The sequence below is a fragment of the Necator americanus genome, chromosome I (genome assembly GCF_031761385.1).
Source record: "Necator americanus strain Aroian chromosome I, whole genome shotgun sequence".
Classification (NCBI taxonomy): Eukaryota; Metazoa; Nematoda; class Chromadorea; order Rhabditida; family Ancylostomatidae; genus Necator; species Necator americanus.
Window position 1 is genome coordinate 26,101,178 of NC_087371.1, and position 21,901 is coordinate 26,123,078.

General features: G+C 40.5%; 1 protein-coding gene across 1 annotated transcript; it reads left to right on the forward strand.

The window, feature by feature from the left end:
• Positions 1–300: 300 nt before the first annotated feature.
• On the forward strand, positions 301–20,057 carry RB195_006906 (uncharacterized protein; the record flags this gene model as incomplete). The annotated part of the gene is made up of 10 exons (XM_064180249.1): positions 301–309; positions 378–515; positions 12,503–12,628; positions 12,685–12,819; positions 14,256–14,341; positions 14,409–14,543; positions 14,608–14,734; positions 16,450–16,575; positions 19,689–19,868; positions 19,923–20,057. The coding sequence occupies 10 exons, from the start codon at positions 301–303 to the stop codon at positions 20,055–20,057; spliced, it is 1,197 nt and encodes a 398-aa protein (XP_064037136.1).
• Between the last annotated feature and the right edge of the window lie 1,844 nt (positions 20,058–21,901).

Genomic DNA, 21,901 nt, shown 5'->3' on the forward strand with positions numbered 1-21,901 from the left:
ATGAGAAATACGAAATACATGCTGTAGCCATTCACTTCTTACGTCCCTCTTCGTAAAAATCCTATTTCTTTTTCACGTGGTGAGAGAACTGTGGACTTGAAAGTCACGGCATTGCTGCTCTTTTCGCGTGATCTTATCAATTTTCTCTAAACGCACACGTTCAGAGATATTTTGTTCCGAATACTCTTTCGTCTTCATTTTTCGTACCTTCCTTTAATTGCTTTCTATTCACATCACGCGTGTGTCCGCTGCTTTTCAACCAATTTTGCCGACTCACCATTCTATGAACTTCTATGACTAATGACTTCTGTTGAGTCACTTTGTATTTGTATTTGAACAACCCTTATTCGTTCCATTCAATGTCTATTTCCTTCCAGAGTTTTCCAACTATGGGAAACCGCCAATCCGGCGTTTCGCCTACGGTCGTCCCGAGGTCGAGATGTGGATTCTTTCATAAACTGTTCGCGAAGACACGACTTGACGCTACAGCTTTAGCTCAAACCTGTCCTCCACCGGTGAGTTTTAGAGAAGGAGCGGATTTGTTTATTCTAACTGCTTAGCTGCTTACTACTCGATTTGTCTTTTACAAGTCTCCACACTCAACTTCTTCTTTATTGAAAGTAAGCCTTAAGAACATCAACACGCAAATAAAGTAAATAAGTAATAAAGTAGAAAAGTAAACAATAATATAGTAGGGTCAAAACGAAATAAAGCTCTGCACGGCTGTGTAATCGGCTGCGCTCGAAGCGGCGCGGTTAGGAACGAGGTTTTTAGCCCATCTAGCACCGCTCATCGCAGCAGTTTGCATTCGTGTCGCAACTCATCAGCGTGCTTTACGTCGACTATAGTCGGCGTCGATTATACTCAACAGATCGAACGGGATCCGCGTGTCATTGGAGCGTGACGATGAGTAAAACTAGCACGTTTAAAGTAGAAGAAGAGTTTCAGCGAATGTTTCACGTTCATCCGGTTGAATGTATTCGGTGTCGAACGTGCCCATTGTGATTCATCATAATCTTTGCAAAGACAGCTGTAAAAAGCATGAGAGACATTTTGCACAAAGCCCAATCCACGAAAACCCCATTAAACAAAATACATACGATCTATAGTCATTTCTATAGTGTCATAAATTACACTTAAATTACACGATTATGTCGAGTGTACAGCGAAGCACTTCATTTTTTGGAAGACTAGTGCAAGAGCTCAACCATTGAAATATGTTGCTGTCGCGCCTACTCTCTTCTCTTTCTCAAATTTCTCTCATCCTCTTTCGTTTTTTTCTCGATGAAAACGACAACAAACCATCTGAAATATGATATGAGGGACGTAAAGTGTCAAGTTGTGCCAAGATTTATCAGCGTTCTAAGCGAACTTTTAATATCCTTGAGGGTACAGCTTTCCTCCTTTGAATAATTAGGTAAGGGGTCCGGTATAGAAATTGTTCTTGTTCGTAGTTACCGAATCGAAGCTCCTGACGTTCTGGAAATTTCATTATAAACGTTTTGAACGTATTGAGAAAACAGTTGAAGCTATATATATACCCGGAAAACAGAGTGGTTATAATAACTTCTTTTAGTGAAAAACTGTCAGTGATGTACAGAAATGATAGATCTATCCCTCCGTTAATTACAGTTGTAGCTCCTCACAAAACGTTTATAGTTGATTGTAGCCGAACGGTCTGTTCAAATAAAGGTCGCGACGCGTCTGTTGCAACCCGTGCTCTTCCTCTGGTCAGCCAACATTACTTCTGCCTGCCTCGTTCCAATTAGAATCGCATCGCTCTCAGCCGGGACAACGTACTAAGAACAGAAAAACCGATATGGTAAGAAACGAGAACAGCCCAGTGAAAAGTGAGGTGATTGAGGGCACATCCAGACCCTCTTACAACAACGAATTGTAGGTACATACACAGATCTTCTCAAAGTCGTCGGTGGAGTATTCTATAGTGGTGCTTTATTCACAGATGTTGACGACTGAGAATGCTGGAAATCGACCAATTCATGGTCATCACAACCAGTGCCATAGTAGGGTCGGGTCAAAACTACCTGGAGCATGGGGGTGTTGCGCAAGCGGTTGCGCTCGAAGCGGCGCTTGCGATCGAGGGGACCATTGCTAGCACCTCAGTGCGACAAGAGTTTAGTTAAAGGCATCACAACACGATTCTGGAGTGGTACGGATTTCAGGTGGAGTATTCGTATACGGGATCGTAGATTATGGAGAGAACGGTGATTCCGTTCATTTCTTCCTAATTGCCGTAAAAAACGGCCCGGACGATACGGCTTCGAGCGTTCCGGTGCGCTATTTTCTACAACGAGTTCGATTGGAGCTCGCCAGTCTTGTGCACGCGCCGCATCTTCCGTACCGTTTTTTAGGCAATTAAGGAGAAATGGACGGAATCCACCTAAAATCCATATGGGGTGATGCCTTTAATTCCGTGCGGAGTTGCTCGAGTAGAATTAGCACTGGCTCCACCTCGATCGCAATCGTTGTCTGCACTGCGTCGCTTCGAGCGCAGTCGCATACGCAACTGCGCATCAGGCGTTTTGATCCGACTTTATACTGTCCGCTTATTAACGACTTGATTTACGGTGTAATGTATGTAAAGTAAGCGCCAACGCAAGCGCTGATCGTTTGAAGGGTGTTACCGATCAGGCATCTGGTTCGTCGGGAGCGAAATGGAGCGCACGCGATTATCCGAGCGTTTCGACGAGATCATTGATATCGTTGATATTTTCCGAATATTCCAGTAGAAAAATTAAAACTCTGGGACATTCCTGTGTCATTTACTTTTCTTTTGCTGCTTTTTTAATCAACAGCCTATTCCAGCCCCGTCCCCTTAACCAGTTTATAAGTACGTCTACTGTTATTTTTTGCTTAGAAAAAGAAAAGCGGTCGTAAACACTGATTTATTGCATGACAGAACAATTTCTTTGGTCGCATATTGTTACACTAATGTTAAGTGGGCAACTATACGTTCTCTGAAGAGCACCGCACACAAAGTTCGGATTGTTTGCGCTTTGTGATGGATTATTTTGTTTCTTTGGGAGAAAAAGATGAAGTGATTTACGTAGGCTGCAGTGTAAAAGATTCATTCTTGTCTAGGGAATAATGTATCCACTTAATCTGTTTCTAGCGTTCCATCAAAAGAAAAAAAAGATCGACAGACCACCCAAGTGGTTGCGGTGAGAATCTGTGCGAGTAATGCAGCGGTTCTCCTTTTTCTCTTGGTTTCCGTCGTTTTTGAAGATTTTTTGTCGATTGCAGTCTTTGGAAACCTTTTACTATGGAATAATTAAAAACACAAATAAAACCAATATTAAAGGCATCACCTCACGAATCTGGGGTGGTGCGGGTTTCACGTGGGTTGTACCTATACGTGGTTATAGATTATGGAGAGGAGGGTGATTCCGTCCATTTCTTCCTAATTTGCCAAAAAAAAATGGCTCGAAAGATGCGGCGCGTGCACAAGGCTGGCGTGCTCCAATCGAGCTCGTCGTAGAAGATAGCGCCCCAGAACGCTCTAAGTCGCATCTTCCGGCCCGTTTTTTTACGGCAATTAGGAAGAAATGGACGGAATCACCCTCTTCCCCACAATCTACGACGCCGTATAGGCATAACCCACCTGAAACTCGCACCACACCAGATTCGTGGAGTGATGCCTTTAAGTTCTCTGTTTATTTTGAATGCAACAATAATGCAACAGAACTCACCTGTATACTATTTAGATACCATCTGTGAAGAAATAAACAAATTAATTAATTAATTAATAAACATATGTATATCAGATAGGTTCTCTATACTTTACAGAATATTTCTCGGAAGAAATCTCGAAAGAAGATTCGTGGGGTGATGCCTTTAATAAAATAAAAGATAAGAATATTACTAATAACTAGGCATTTTTCGCTATCGTCACCCGGTTCCTCACTGAAACGCTTACAAATGCACATTCTAAAGCGGAAACTTGACGATTTCTTTTCTCTTTTTCTAGTGGGTCCCATGTTCTCCACTATTATAGTGCTATTTATTCGAGAAACAAGGACGTTCGTTCGATTTTTATGCGAGAATGTTCCATCAGGTGCACTGACTCAGCGTCTACCAGCAAGTTTTCCACTCATGGTAGGGGCAGGGTGTGGCCGGCCGAGTGGCTGACTGCTGCCTCGTTCACCGAATGCCCTTGCGACTTCCCTTAATGTATAAACATGAGTGCTCTTCGTCACCGTCTTCCACTCGCTCCTCCGCGACCTCAGCGATTAACTCAGTAGCGTTCTACTAATCACCCTAAGAAGATTTTTTAGCAGATTATTCGGGAAATTCACGGATTTTTTCGGCATTAATAGAAATTTTATGGATTTTAGTATTCTAGTTTCTCAATTACAAGTGCGCGTAGCATCAACAGGAGTGTATTTGAGGATTTTGGTGTAAACCTAAGGAATCTTTCTTATTTTTCTTATAGGATTAGCGGGGTTTTTTTTTTTAAATTTGACTTTTGATTTTTTGTTTAGATTAATTTTTAATTCAATTTCATTTGTTTTAATTGACTGCACTTTGAGAAGTCATTTTCTCATTTCCGGCGATGGAATTACGAAATGCGCGTCATTTTCTTGCGCTTGGACTCAAAAGTATAAACTATCATTTGTTATCGTAAAATTCGGTGTAGGACAACTTTTTTCTCGGGGAAAAAATCAAATTAGTCGGAATTACGTGTTCTTTGAGTTCTCGACGTTAATGGTGACTATTTTTGTTTCGCTGAGAGTAATCTGCGCCATTCAAATGAGTATGAAAATTTTTTCTACTTGTGGTGGTCCTTACCCCTCATGTAGACTTCGACGATTTCACGACATTAGAAGATTTCGCGAAAAATTGCTGCAAGAAATTTATCTTCTTATTTCTTGAAACTAAGAGATCACTCTATACTCACTTCTACTATTCAAAGAAATTTAAATTAAATAAATCAATTTAAGAAAAAAATGTCTTCATCTTTTTTCACTGACAAAAAAAACTCAAAAGGCTCAGATTAGTAAATCTTATGTCCTGAGCCTGAGCACTCTGTGTTCTATCCGATTACATCGTCTGAAACACTAACGCCCCCTAATAATCCGTGAGGCAGAACGTATTTCGTCATCGAACAAATAATACAATGAATATTGTTTCAATATTTCAAAATTCAGATAGACAGAATTTTTCGTATCTAAAATGTACTTTTTTCATTTCTGCTGTCCTTTTTTATCTTCCCCTTAGAGCTTCAATGCCCGCTTTCCACAGTTCATTTTTCCATGGCAATAAATACTCCACAAGTACCGTAGCACTACTACTAGTAGTGGAGAAAAAATCAAATTATTTACATGATGACTTAATATTTGAATTAAATACTCACATCAACCCTAAGTTATGGTATTCCTTTCGGTACGTTTCAATCCGCAACCAATTTTTTATTTTTGTTTTCGTAAAATTCTACCCCAATTTTTTACAATCTACAATTTTTCTGCTCTGCAACTCGTATTTTTCACCGGGAAAATTCGTTCGTTAATGAAATCGACGATTTCATTTGCAACAAGTTGCACTTTTATATCCATAGAGCGCTCAAATATCCTGTCGAACAAACGCAGTGTAAAGCAACGATTTGAATACAAGATCGTTGCAAATTCCACATGTTGGATGTAACCTGAAACCAAGGAATTCAGCGCCAAGTCGTTCTCTGCAAAAAGATCTGTGATATGTTGTATTTGAGGGGAAAAAGGCCGTAAGATTTGAATTTCTTTATCGATTTATTTCTTGAATAGAAATGAATAGAATAGAAAAAATTAGATAATTGGAATACAATTATGTAACAATAATAACAATTTTCTAAGGATTAATTCAGGATTTTTAGCGCGTTGTGTGAAATTTGGGAAACCTTTAGTTGTAGTTGAACCACAATGGCAGCAATAACTCTTAAAAAGTAGGGGATCCTTGACACGAATTTTTCTCCTTTTCTTCCCAGGTGACTGTAAAAAATACGATCTATTTTTTGGGCACCATTGTTCAATTTATCATTTGCCAATGTTCAGCACTCGTTTAATGTGTGCGCCTGTGTCTTTGATTTAATGTGGAAGGGAAACTTCTTGCGCATAACTACAACTCATTTCCTTTCGTGGACAATGGAACTGGAATTTCCAAGGAATTGATTTCGAGGGACGCGATTGTCCAAAGTTCTTTTACGTTTTCTTCGAATTAATGAAAAATCTTCATTTTGAAGTTTTGTTTGGTACTCAACTTTTTACTATTATTTAAGCGTTGTTACTATAACTAGTTTAATTTCGAGAAAGATTTTCAAATCCTAACAATTCTGGTGACGCTTCGGCTGCGTTTTTTCGCTTGTCTGGTGAAATCGGGAAATATTAGGAGTTGGACAATTATTTAGCTATTTCTTTTTCAATCTTCTTTTTTTCGCTACAGTTTTTAAAACAACAAAAAAGGCGACTTGAAATAGTGCTGTGTACTCGGTTACCAGCATAAAACGCCCCTATTCCGGAAGAAAAAAAATTCAAAAGTTACTGAATTCTCTGCTTCTGGGTGTAATTTGACTGATAGACAAAATTTTTATCGAGAACTTGCCGCTTTGACTTTCCTCCTCTTTTTTGTTTGTTGAAGTTTCATGAGAAAGTGTTCATTTTGATCGATGACGGGAGGTCTTTCCATGGTTTCCAGGAGAAATGATGGTGCAGTACGTGCGAACGCTTTGTGTTGCTTAGAAAACCGTTCCTCCGCCTCCTTCCCTCTTTATTTCTTTCTAATCGTCCATAAGTATGAGCGTAAATCTGTCAAGACGTCAGACATGCTGGAAAACAAAGTCGAGGTGATAAATGAGAATTTATAGGCGAGCCGCTCTGTGTACTCGCTCAATTCAAAGAGGAACCATCAATAAAAACACTCGGAGTCATGAGTTCGTTCCATTGCTAACCAGTGGATGGGATAACGTTTATTTCTCAATTATTCGGGAGGGGAATATTCCAGCAAAATAAAAAAAAAGAAATATTTTTGAAGAGACTAATGGTTGGTGAACGTGTAAGACATGACATTCCCGATGTGACCCCGCAATCTTTTCATACAGAAAATATATTTCAAACGTGAGGCAATTAGTTGTCATCGATTTCCAAACTTGCAGAAAAATGTTTGAAATACTACCCGCCACGAAAAGGGCTGAACCAGGTTTCACGGACGAGAAATTGGGTTCTGATTTTTCTCATTGTTCTGACTCAGATAAAATTTTTCTTTTCTTTCTGGTGGACCGTTCGTGTATGTGAGTAAATAAATAGATAAATGAATAAATAAAAATGCATCATAGCCACCCAGGATATCAGTAGCTGGATAGGCTAGGGCAATAATCACCGATGAAACTTCGTCAGAGTTTCGACGACATTCGATTAGCGGCGCGATTTCTTGATTTTCGCGATTTTACAACAGCAATTTCTAAGCTGTGAGGAAAATTTGGTCTCCTTGCTCGCACTAAAAACTTGAAAGCGACTTTTCCCTATTCGTTTTTGGATTCAGTTCCGCTTTTCGCCTTAATCGCTAGTACCAGGAACGGCTAGTCTAAACGAATCCGCTGTAATGTGTACTAATGTGTTTCGCGATTACCGTAGTCCGCATCGAACCTGTTCAACCGACACGCTACGCCTTCGATTGTGCGGGAGAGAGAGAGTAAGCGCTTAGCAGAGAAAGAAAGTGCGTTGCGGTAGAACCGCCGCGCCAGCACGGTTGCACATGTTCGGCGATTGTATGTTGCTGGAAATTGCTAGGAATTTTTTTCTTTATGAAAAGTGAATTTGGTGAAATTTTAGCAATTTTTTTCTTCCAATGATTTTTCAGTAATTTTGTGTTGTTTTCGATGCGTACATCAGTACTGAGTTCCTTTTTTTGCTACATTTTTCTTCTCTTGACTTCCATATTCTTAAAAACGTCTCGCAGCAAAAAAGTCTCCCAAGGTCAACTGAAACTCTTTGTTTTTCGTACCAAGGATCATTTTTGTAGGGTTGTTCTCCTTTTTAAAGTAAAATTCTATTTTACAAACAGTAATGACCGGCGTCATTCGAGTAAACCAGTGTGATGGAAAAATGGAAATGAAAAAAATGGAAAAAATGTATCCTGGAGTTTTAGGGCGATTTAGTAATGGAGAAGTGTTGGTGTTCGACGTTGATCAATTTTTTTTAGGATGCGACAAAGCGTTCGACATCAATTCAGAATAGTAAATGTTTATGGACATGCGAACGGCTACAAATAACTTTTAGGACGGAAATGCTGTGTCAGAACAACGTTCTTACCGACCCACACAGATATGGGAGCAATTTATTTGCGCCGGAGGGATGAAATGCACGGGTTGGCACGTGACGGTTCTGAGCTGTCGACCACACGCACGCGTTGTTTTGATCTCCCACTGCGCTACACCTCCCCCCAGCGTGATTTGCGAGAATAAAACTCGAATACGAAGATATCGCTTGAACTCATTGAACTTTTGGACCACTAAGGACACTTTGTTAAACTTTTTTTTTTTGATCAGAACAAATTTGGATTAAATTTCTGGCGAAAATAGGAAATAAATGGTGTAGAGTGGAAATACCGCCATGGAAATGGAATACGGTGGGTAGTTGCATTTGCAGCAGTTTGAAGGCTCTGCTTAGCACGATTCTCTCTCTTTCTCTCTCTCCCAGCGAATCTCCTCAAACACCACTCGAAACATCTCAGACAGTACAACGTTGTCAAGTGAGGCGATCGGCACTTCAACGGAAACTTTCTCTGGCACAAATTTTCCGGATCTGTGATTAGTTCCGCTTCGTAGACGAGAAGCTGTAGGGTTGCTGCGGTGGGAAAGCAGAAAATTGGAACTAATTGAGCATGAAAGGCCCCGATATAAACCAGATGTTGGAGCGAACTCTGCTCATTCGTTAGTCGGAACTCACATAAGATAAATGCATCAGTCGGATAACTGGTTTCTTACTCATGTTATTTATGGACGACGTCTACCACGTCTTGTAATGTCCTTCACGTTTCTTTTTGCTTTTGTTTTGCTTGACGGCGCATAACTTCGGATAGGGCTAAGAATACGGCCGACATTAAAGTTTCGTTCATGATTTGATGAATGCGGACATAAGAAGTGAATCGATCATTCGATTTGGATCACACCATTTTTTGATCTTTCCTCTTCTTTTCACATTGATATCGTCGTTCCGTTATCATCTTTATTTCGTGAAAGGAAAGGCACCCACGTCTGAACCCATCCAAAGGCTTTTCATTGCTGTTGGAAATGTTTCTTGATAAGAAACAGAAGTAGATCAAATGATTTTGGAGTGTGAAATCCCGGTAATCTCAGCCGTACGAATGACACGACGGAAGATGGGAACAATCCGATAGGGAAATATAAAAAATGAGCAACCGGTGAACGATTCATCACCCATTCACTTCATCTTCTGTCCCGCTTCATTGTCCCGAGGCGAAAATATTGCTCCTTCTTTAAGAATGACTGCTTTTCTTATGGAGCCTTTGTGGGAAGCTTGAATACATAGCGCTCTAAATCCTCCCACTATACGCGAGTCTCGGCTGCCTCATCACTTCGCTTTTCTTTCGTTCTCGTTCTTGTTAACATTCATGAGCATGGACTATGGATTTAGTACGTCTCTCCGGAGTCTTTGTGCTATTAACTGAAGCATAATACTAATTGCATAACTACTACTCCCCGATGAACCAAAACTGGCTGGGAGAATGAGGGCATTGAGGTGATGGAACGACTGAGCCCTGCACGTCAATGCACAGACCGCACATGAATCACTCATTAGTCTCTACAGTTTTAAATTGATTTTAGGTTTTTTTTTCTTATTTTTTATCGGAAAGAAATTATTCGTAACCTCTTTGATTACCTCAGTTCCCATTGTTGTCCCATTCCTTCGATATTTCCTCGATATTGTTAATTTTCGTGCTCTGGAAGGGTCCCGTCGTATGATCTCTTTGTACTCAGAGTTCACAGAAGCAGAGATGTTCAGAGATGTCTATGTCAAACCATATTAGAAAAATTTTATCATATTTTGAGGTTAGGAGCAGTGCAGTGGAAGAAACCGTCAGCACTGTCGATGATGACGATACGGCTGAAATTAACGAAGATTTTCACTCCGCGATAAACCAGATTTGTCTGTGAGAGTAAGAGCATCGACCTCTACAACGGTTGATCTCTGAGGGTCATTGCACGGAACCTACATGACTCGAGTTCTTTAGTCTAGGCGTCCATCTTTGAACTAAAAAAACTAAACTAAAAGAACTAGGAAACTCAACGCTAAAAACTGCTTCTTTGCCACCTTGATGGTCCTAACTCTGATGTTGGATGAAAGATGGGAGATCAATTCACCTTAGAAGAAAAATTCTTAGAAGATTCGTTAGAAGTTTGACGATAATCCTTTGTTCTAACCATGAAAGAACGATGTACTTAGTCATTCTACTTACTCATTCATGACTTTCTTCGCTAAACGACGTCACATTAGAATGTAATTTGTGCACGTGAACGCGAACATCCTTTTGAAGAGAAGAACACGCCTTTCGAGATGCTGCCGAATGGATGGGGAACATTCTATGTTTTCCCCAAGGGCATAATTTATAGTTATTTTTATTTCTTCTTCTTGGAGCTTTCGCCACTAAAGTAGCCAAGGAGCTCTACCTTATCCTTATCTCATCCTTCTTTCCTTCGGTTCATAGCCAGAGAACTGATACTTGGCCATAAACTTTCGGAGACTGCGTATCATTATACATATAATGGAGCTGAGGCACTTTTGAAAGCATCATCTGACGAGATTACGTCTTTGTGCTTGACAGGTCCTATGTATTTATGTCTTATATATAGCGTATCTTATATGTTGCTACACAAATTGTCATTTTAAAGGCGTCACCCCACGAATCTGAGGTGGTGCAGATTTCAGGTAGAGTATTCTTATAAAGGATAGTAGATTATGGAGAGGAGAGTGATTCCGTCCATTTCTTCCTAATTGCCGTAAAAAACGGCCCGGAAGATGCGGCGCGTGCACAAGGCTGGCGCGCTCCAGTCGAACTCCTTGTAGAAAAAAGTGCGCCAGAACGCTCGAAGCCGTATCTTCCGGGCCGTTTTTTCACGGCAATTAGGGAGAAATGGACGGAATCACTCTCCTCCCCATAATCTACTATGCCGTACACGAATACTCCACCTGAAATCCGTACCATCTCAGATTCGTGGAGTGATGCCTTTAATCCGAGAAACAACAAAGTACGAGTGGTACTGGTTTGTAAGTTTTATAGCTGGTTTTATGCGCATGAATAAAAAAACAAAAAGCGCAAATGAGAGTCTAAAATGTACTTCAATAATTTCCTTTCATTCAAGTTGAAAAAATGGTCGCATATGAAGTCGTTGAAATTCAATCGGTGCAACGAGATTTGTGCGAAAGCAATGAAAACTTCCAAATTTACCCTTCAGCATGAGAGATAAAAATATAAATTTTGGTTTCGAGATCAATAATCCATCGCTTTTGAATTGCGATCATAAGAAGTCATACAGTATCAATAGATTTCATAGAGTAGGCACCAAAGAGGAGCTCTTTGAGCGCGTTATGATTCTAAATTCGTCGTGGATGTTTCTGGAATTTTAATGGCAATCGTATATAATGATGTATTTTTTTAGGAGAAGTAGCCTAAAAGGGTTTCACGAAGGTGTCAAATGCTTTTAAGAGTTCTTCTCTTTGGGTTTCTTTTCAACGGGAATCATTATAAGGAGTTTCTCAACAAGCACAAACGTACGTTGAAACTTCCCCAACAGAGAAAACGTCGCAGAGGACTAGAGTGAGGGAAAAAAAGAAAAGAATTGAGGAGGGAAAGAGAGGGGAGGGAAGAGGAAGTGAGAGCTAAGCTGTATTGAGTTACTGACGTTTTAGAAAAACAAAACATGCATAAAACATAAACACACTTCAGCGGGCCACAGCAATTCATTGTATTGGCCAACTTGCGTTACAAAACCTGAACGATTGCGAATTTCAGTAAAACGCGTTGCCGCATCCCAGGTGGATTGATTCGCTTTCCCTCCTTAATTCTTTTCTTTTTTTTCCCTCACTCTAGTCCTCTGCGACCTTTTCTCTGTTGGGGAAGTTGTTGATATATCAGAGACTTTATCCTTTATTCTTTTAATTGTAATAATAATAATAATAATAATAATAATAATAATAATAATAATAATAATAATGATAATAATAATAACAATAATAATAATAAGTGATAATAACAATAATAATAGTAGTATAGTAGTGATAATAATAGTAATAACTACAACAATAATAGTAGCAATAATAATAACAACATTACTAATAAAATGAATAATATCTGTGCGGACGTGTAAATTTCCCTTTATATGCACCTTTTTAATCCATTAAAAAGTTGTTTTTTGCCGCTGTGTACTCCTTACAATCCAGAAAGTTCGGAGCGAAAATTGGGAATTTTTGCGACGAGAACACGATGTTTTCAGGTGGGTGGCGAAATGCCGATCGGTGAATGTGCGGTGCTGCAAGATCGGCCAGCGTTGCGATTGGATTCTCGACTTGTATGTAAATACGAAATTCTATCTGTCATAGGAAAGGGGAGTTTCTCACAGGTGAATTCGATTTATTGTTTTGGACGCAGAACTGTAAAGTTACGATAATTTTGTAGGTTATGCGGGTGCAACATCGAATATCTCGGAAGTACTTTGCAGTGAAGTTGGTCTCATCCGATTGCGGTTCTGTGAACAATGAGTTGAATATTCTCAGCCGAGTCTCACATCCATTCGTGATACGATTGGAAGAGGTTTGTCGTCGAGTTGAATTTCTCTCGCACCCGTCCACAAATAGAGTTGTATCATTTGTGTAACAAGGGGTACAGAAGTGCGAAAAACCAGTTTATGAATCAGTTCGGGGGAAATTGTTGCTAAAAGAACCGTTATGGTGTTGTCACTGCGTACATCGACAATTCCGAGATAGAAAAGATAGTGAGGTTACGGATCGCAGGGTACTGCAAGGGAAACATTGGAAAACGAAGGTTTCGGAAAGACCTTCGTTTTTCCATTATTCAAGTGGTCCTCTAAAACTACTGACCATGATTTGAGCCGTCATCGGTTTAGATCTCAGAATTAAGGAACTAGCTGATAAAACTAGCAGAAACTTGTCCTATAAAAAAATCTCATGAAACGAGATGCGAATCACTGAATCCATCAGAACTGGAAGCTTCTGGAAGAGACGCGGCACGGAAAAAAGAGGAAGAATCCCTCGCTTTTCTAAGCTTAGTAAATTCTACGACTTTCAATAATTTCTGCAACGATCAATGAAAGCGGAGTTTGAGCGGAGTACGCTCATTTTCAGCTTACAATTTAGGATAGGAATTATGATCTTTCAAAATCCAAGAAGAATCTGGTGCTTAAGAATTATGAAAAAATACAGAGGAAATTGAAGCGTTTTCCCACGACCTCAGAAGTACAAAAAAAAAACGCTTACGACCATGCGTCGATCAGTGAAGTCCCTTGTATCTCCATAGTAAACATTTATAGGGAACATTATTTTTAGAACTGCTGGTCAGGACAACCGAAAAGGAAGATGATCTAAAATATTCTCTAAAATATCTTAGCGTGTAAAATAAACCTAAAATATCTTAGCCATATCTTCCCGGCCGTTTTTTACGGCAATTAGGAAGAAATGAACGGAATCACTGTTCTCTCCATAATCTACGATCCCGTATACGAAAACTCCACCTGAAATCCGTACCTCAGATTCGTGGAGTGATGCCTAAAATCCGAGAAACAACAAAGTACGAGTGATACTGGTTTGTAAGTTTTATAGCTGGTTTTATAGCTGGAATTTGGCGCGTAAAACTGTCATTTTTTACATGAATTGAAGACAATGGTTGAACTGAATCTTACTGTAAGTTTGATTCAGTTCATGGATCTCTTTTCAACCACATAAAGTAGGAGAGAAAAGTTAGAACGTAGGTGGCTATGTCAAACTACTTTTTAATTTTGTTAGCACGGAAAAAAACCTCCGATTCACGCTCTACTGCACTTCGTAAGCATGGGTATGGCCAATCAGAATCCATTCACCTTTTTCCGCGAAAAAAAAAAAACTCAAACTCTTTTCTGTCTGGCGTTCTTCATGTAGTTTTCATCGTTGTGATTGCAAAACAATACAATAGATGGGAATTTTTTATAATTACCATTCATTGTTGTATATAAAAGAATTTTCTGCTTGTTTAAGGTGTTTAAATCATCGTCAAGGTTATTCATTGTGATGGAAATGGCGAGTGGTGGAGAAATGTATGAAAGGGTAGTATCTAAAGGAAGGTGAGCAATGAAACTTACTATTATAATTTTTTCGGATCACAATGCTCACCTGGAAACTCCTTCTTAGATACTCGGAATCAGAAGCACGTCAAGCGCTTAAGATGCTCCTCAGTGGTCTTGCATATCTTCACTCCCTTCGAATTACGCATCGTGATCTGAAACCAGAGAATTTGTTGTACAGTGATGTGAGGCCGGATGCAAGGCGAGGCTCTTATGCTCACATGCATATTTGTTCGAATTCTCATAAATCCTTAACTAATTTTCAGATTATTAATCACAGATTTTGGCCTGGCTCATCAGGCAACTCGTCCAAACGAAACAATGACGGAGACATGTGGTACTCCTGAGTACATCGCTCCTGAATTGTTATTACGAGTACCGTACACCGACAAGGCTAGGCAGTTTTCTTTTTAAGACAACATCCACAACTTTACTAGTTGCAAATATTCTTCTTCGTAAAAAACACATATTTTGGAAGCGCTAAAATAGCTGAATTGATCGATAGGACGGTTGAGTTCCAAGAAGTTTCTACTAGTGTTGTGAATCTTATTTTCTCAAACTATTTGCGAAATTTTTGACTTTTGTTCTTGGGGAGAAGAACGCTACCTCTCAAGCTACACATGTCCATTCTGCAATTCTTTCTTTTACCGACCTTTTCGCTGTGATGATAAGTTAAGGAGTCAGAAATTTAAAGACGTCATTGGAAATTGTTGAAACGTAGTTTCCTGTGCTAACAAAACAAACAAATAAGTTGCTGCTTTTCTAAAATCGTCTTGCTTTCCTTTCTGTCTCTAGCTCATCTTCTTTGAGAAAAAATGTTTTGAAACAAACTTTTGAAATGACAACGTTGGATTGCACCTCGGTTCCCCCCAAAAAATTGCCTCTACGGATGTCCATTCTAATAATCCATGCATTTTTGCAAATTGGTGCGGCCTACGCCGTAGATGGTATGGTAAATTGTAAATATTAGAGTATACTGCGGGCAAATCGACCAGTGATTGCCAAACTTTTACTATTACTGCTACTACTTATTACTGTCGAGCCAGAATACTGTAATTGATTGATGATGAACCATCGATTGTATAAGTTCGTGGAGTACTATCTCCTGACTTTATATTGTTTAGGTTCGCGCTTTACTATAGGATCGCTTGATTTAGGCATATATGGTCATACGTAGCGGTGTATAAAGAAAGGGAGGGAGGAATGGGGAGGGGAGAGGGGGAGAGCTCTGGGCCTTCTAGGATAGTTCATTGGAACAATTCAAGTATAAAGCTATCATGGTGTGTACTGGTATTCCAAAAAGTAGGAAAAAATCCTACGTGGTAACCTAACCACCGTACCGTCACTACATATGTGAAGCACCTAGCGTAGTTTCTCACTGCGCTTTGCCGACAGAGGCGGCGCGAAAGTTTTTCAGCTTGAAGGCATCACCACACGAATCTGAGGTGGTACGGATTTCAGATGGAGTATTCTTATAAGGGATAGTATTATGGAAAGGAAGGTGATTCCTTTCATTTCTTCCTAATTGCCGTAAAAAACGGCCCGGAAGATGCTTCGCCGCACACGGCTTGCGCGCTCCAATCGAACTCGTTGTAGAAAATAGCGCGTGCCGGGTCGCTCGAAGGCGTATCTTCCGGGCTGTTTTCTACGGCAATTAGGAAGAAATGGACGGAATCACCCTTCTCTTCATAATCTACGATCCCGTATACGAATACTCCACCTGAAATCCGTACCACCTCAGATTCGAGGAGTGATGCCTTTAAGTAGCGCGACGTGTCATTGCTCTCACATCCTTCGGAGAAGCGGATAACAATGTTAGTTCAACCACAGCATCAATCCTACCCTTTTTTGTTTCTATTTACTTTTCTAGTGAATTAATTTTGTTTTTATTGGGTAATGAAATAATTAGTAATAACATTGAAAAGTACATGTACACGTAATATGCAGACATTCTTCAAAGACATGTATTTGGTTCTTGAAAAATCTTATTGCTCTAAAATAAAGTGAAAGGGAGATATTAATTATTTTACAACAGCTGCTAGCAGTATTCAGCAAGAGCAAAACAACTATGAAAAAACAAAGCAACAATTTAACGATAATCGATTCAGGTGGATATGTGGGCAGTTGGAGTGATCACGTACATCCTCATGTCAGGGATAATGCCGTTCGATGACGATTGCAGATCGAGGCTCTATACGCATATCATCACTGCAAACTACGTTTACTATCCTCAGGTATGATTATCTCATCAAATTGGGGCTTGTGCCTCATCTAGAGGCTGCGTATCGTGAAATTGACGTAGTGTCGAGACTTCGTGGAAAGTAAAGAGTTCGGAACGTAGATTACGAATATGAGCGTGGCCCCATTCATTTCCTCCTAGTAGTTCTAAGAAAAGGTGTGGGAATGGAGTTTTTTCCTACGAGTTACGTTAGAACGCGCTTGTTCTGGTTCTACTTGAACAAGGCTGGTGATGAGACCTCATCGATTTTCGACCGTTCGCACATAAAGTGGCGTTTGCATATGTGTGACGCGTTCCAACTTGCCTCGTAGGAAAGAACGCCGTTTCTCACACCGTTTTTATGACGAGTAAGTAAAATAGAGTGGGGCCATACTCGTATTCGTAATCTACGTCTCGAACTCTATATTTCCCACTAAATTTTCACACTGCATCATTTTCGTGATACGTTGCTTCTGAGTGAATATGGTAGGCGCAGAATTTCTCCAACCGGACGGACGCAGCGAGTCAGCACCATCTCTCTCTCTCTCTTCAAATGTTATACACATTGCTTTCTCTCTTCGAGGTGCTCCAATCGAAGACGCATCGCGTCGAAGCGCTTGAACACGCTCGATGCTAATAATAACACCAGTTCCGGATTACGATAACTTTGAAGGTAGTGGTTCAACACCTGAAAAGCAGTAGATGAGGAAGATGATAGCTCCTAAAATTTGGCTAGACGATGTTTTGACAACATCCTTATGTCGAGTGGCTAAAAATCTGTGATTGCCCGTAGCATAGCATTCGATTCCGGAAATCAACCAACTCTTCTCATTCGAATCATGCGCTTCCAGAAAAAAATTGGAAAGCTCGACTGTAATACGAAAATAACAATAACATTGCATATCTGAACTACGAGGAATAGAGGATGAAGGATAAACTCCGCGGTGTTGATCAGTCCCTATAGGAATGCGCCTGCGCGTTCGGCTTCAACTCAGAATCTACAGCCAACTCAGAGTCTACACTTTATACAGCCTTTAAAAAAGTAGGAGAGGGGGACGAGCCAATATGTCAAGTCACTGCTTTTATTCTTCCAGACAAGTCAGGTACTGATTAATTGACCCTCGGGAGATGAAAGGCTTGGTAGGGACTAGGGCGGATTCGAATCATCAGTGGATCGTGCAACCTCCTAGCGAGATACGCAACTCTCGCCCATAAGTTGAGCAATCCTCACGCCACTGGTGACTTCAACCATTAGAAGTGTCTAAGAAGGAAACGCCACCTGAAACGCTACACGAGAATGAATGGTCGTCAAGAGAAATTGAAAAGGTGTTGGATGACAAGGACGAAGAAAAGTCTACGCTCTTCTAACACAATGTAGCCGCAAGATGAAAACTCTTCAATACTAGTCGCTGTCGATGATTCAACCCCCACGAACTGGAGAGAACTTACAGAAGCGGGAAGGGGTTGAAGTGTTTCCTCCATACTGGGAGGTTTCAGAATAAAGAACGTCCAGCGACCAAGGTTTTTCTCCCTGTCTCTAGAAAGTGGGAAATACACGGTGAAACTGTATAGAAAATTGCGAAATCTTTTCTGAGAAGAAGAGTGAGAGATGAAGAAGATCGTCCCTTCAAAATGATTTTGACGATTCCCCTCCAAAAGAAGGCATCCGTAACGGGATCTAAGAACTAAGAACAATGTTCTTGAGAAGATAATCCTGGGTTGGTTCATCAAACATCGCGATGAAACAGGTTGTACTCAAGTAGTGCGACTGACCAGGAGATGGTGATTTCAAGGCAATAGTCGAAGTATGGGGGCAGTGCTGCCCAATAAGGCTCCGTCGGCTTTAAGATCACTTCCGACTTGTTTCATTCAGACCGTCCTCTCAACACCCTTCGAGAGAATGGGATTCCAGAGAAGTTTGTTCCATTCATTCACGATATTGAAGAAGTACTGTTGCGTTTCGAACACCACCCAGATGCACTTCATCATTTGGAGTGGAAACTATAGTAGAAGTGCACTCTTTGTGTTCAACTTTGCATCGTGCATCTGATGACATCTGATGCGAAGAACACTTGTTTGTAGTAACGTTGATTTCGTTGTAGCCCCACCAGGACATCTCTTAGCAGAAAGCAAATATAAGTACATTGTTGGCAGTATAACGGCGTCGTCATGCGAACACCTTAATGCTCTTCATTCGAACGTTTTTTTAAACTATGCGTTGCAAATCGGAGTTATTCATAAAACACCTTCTGCTGCTCTGCTGCTAGAGCTAACGCGAAGATGTAATAATTCAGAAATGACGTCGTTTCCTATGAAAAGCTCTGGATATTTCCACTGAAATTGATCTGGGTGGAAGCGAACGAACTCATACTCGTTCCATGGTTAATTTTTTGTTGTAATGGAAACCCAGGTGTCCACGACGCAAGTGTGCTTCCACGAAAAAACCTTGTATTCTTGTAAAAAAGGAAATGTAGCCTCAAGCGAAGCAGCTATAGGTTATTGATGAGTATGCTACCGGTGTGGAATGACTTTGGCTGTGGTCTCTATAGTCACCTCGTGAATTAGCAAGGAAGTACCTATCCAAGGCCTTATTTACATTTTCGGTACTCATCAATAACCTGTATCGGATGAAGCTGAAGTATTGAGTTGATCAAGGAGTGGAAACGACGCCTCCTCTTTTCGTTCCTCGAAACTACACTTGATCACAGGGTCTATCAATAAAGCTTAAAAGCTTCTGGCGTTAATCAATCCGCTTGGGATGCGCCCCCACGCTCACTTTAATTAAGAATCGTTTGAGATTCACGAACGTGTAACTGGCCCACACAATGACTTTCGGTGGCTAGCCGATGTGTCAAGTCAGTGTTTTTATCCTCCCAGACAAGTCTGGTACCAATTTATCGACTCCGGAGGGATGAAAGGCTTGGTGAGCAGTGGGGCGGATTCGAACCTCCGATCGATCGTGCAGGAAGCAGAACCTCTAACGGCTACACTACACCAGCCCCTGGGATCTTTCAATATCTGAATAAATTGATTGACAGTTTAATGTCGTGGACGGCTCGAACTCTTCTCCATTGTATTTGATTTGTTCATCACCTAGTCTTCATGGCATGTACTCCTACAATATTTCAGTTCTGGTCCGGTTCGGAATTGGCGAAGCAGTTTGTCGATTGTTTGTTAGAAACGAACGCAGTGGAGCGAATGAGTGCTGTGGATGCAGCCAGACACGAATGGATGACAGGGGAGCGATCAGTGCCGATAGTGACAACTAGGACATCACGACCTGCTTCAGAATATAACAACATACAACGGGTTTGCCAACTTGATTTTTAAAACTTGATCCGTTCTGTTAAGCGTGATTTTCAGACGAAATCGACACGATCAATTCGCTCCGTTACTCGATCTGATCACGGGCACCGGGTTGACCCACGCGAAGTTGACCAGCTAGCCAACGACTTGAAACGGGCCGCGCAGAGCACAAAGAACTACGGCGTCTTTTAGCGTGCTAGCAAGCAATACTAATATCTCACATGATTTCTCTACTTAAACGCTCATTGACTTCGGAAAAGGAGTCTATTGATCTGTGAGATGAGGTCGCTTCAGCCAGATTACGGGATTTTTCTTATTGACTTTTCTCTAACCAGTTATCAGGGATTTTGGAAGTAGCAGTGGGTCTACTACTGTGAGCTAACTGCTGAGTATCCTCATCAAGTGAGCACAGAGCAGGCACTAACTCCCTCCACATCAACAAGCAATTCAAAGTTTGTGGGTATAGTCGAGTGTCGCTAGGATATAGCATGTCATAACTGGTGCGCATTAATTTCATATCCAAGGCCGACTGTCCAAACTCCATGCTACTTGATATCCTCATGTTTTTTTGTACATAATAGGTGTTTTATAGACTTTACATTGTTACAGTGTGCCAGAACCATCTAGTCTAACGTTACAGATGAGAATAAGATATTCATTGTTGAACAAATAAATCACTTGTAAATTGTTTATTGTATAATAAGTTAACCTTTAACACCAGCCGGAAGAAAGTAAATTTGAATTTGTTGGAATTATGTATGTCCTGTCGAGCAGGTGCTGAAGGTTGTGCTGTTCATTTGGTTCATCTGGGTGGAAAATCTTCTACAGAAGTATATTTAAACAAGAACGGGAGAGAAATTGATTTAGTTCCACGAACTAACCCGAAGAGCAGTGGTAAGTTACACAGTTATGGAATTACTTTTCTTTTTTTTTCTTTCGACTAGTTATCTCTTTTTATATTAAGCCTTAGACGGACTCCTAGAAAAGTAAAGAATCTAATTTCGGGTCTTAATACTGTTTTCAAAACATTGTTTTAATTTTTTGGATTTATGTTCGGACTTGTGGCTGTGGGGTAATGGTAGGCCATTTTGTGACACTACGATTGAAGATTCGAACCTACTCTCAGCCAACTAAGTCTCTCGTCTCTCCGGGGTCTATAGCTTTCTACCAGGTTTATCGGAGGATCAGAGGGATGAATAGACGCATCGAAGGTAGCCTCGAGGAGTGTATATGCTGCGCTCGAATTTGAAATCCAAATTTGATAATTGATAAGCACTTTATGCTTCATACTCGAAGTATGAACTTGTTTAGTAATCTTTTCACATCCTTTAAACGAAAAACAATTCTTTTTAATGCTTAACAACTCTGAAATTTCATTAAAACTCGCTACCGCTTCGATGCGAAATCTTTCGAAGCATCCTATTTATCACCTGTTGATACTATGGCATTAAGGTTATTCAGAGAGATGAAAGTAGTTGACCAGCCATCGGTTTGATCCGGCCAACTTCTGAATAACATCGATACTATAAGGCAGTATTCAGGGACATTTTCGAGGCTGGAAGTTCCCCACAAATTGGTAAAGATCAAAACGTGGATTAAGAACCACAGTTCACGCAAATTCTGCGGATACTTGTTGAACAGAATGAGTTGGCGTGGCAGAAAGAAAGATTTGTATCATTCTAGAACAGTAGGGTGTTTTACTAAGCTCTTGACAACCTACTCATAGGCAGCGCATCGTAAAAAGTTTCCTTATTTTCGTGAGAGCGCGTTCAAGTCATTTTTCCGCCTCTGATTTCCCAGATAGTAGGGACTGACAAGAAAAGCATCTGAAACTCCAAGTTTTGGAATTTGTGCGGAGTGTTGAGAGTTTCTGCCAAAATTTCTGTGAACTGCGCGTTTATCCATCTTTTATTGTTGATTATTTCTAGGGCAAGGCAAGGTCTGGAATATTCACAGAAAATCTGCCGAGTTAGATCAGAAGACCATGGGGAGAGGTGAGGTGACTGGTGAACATTTCTCTCAACATCGAGAGTGAT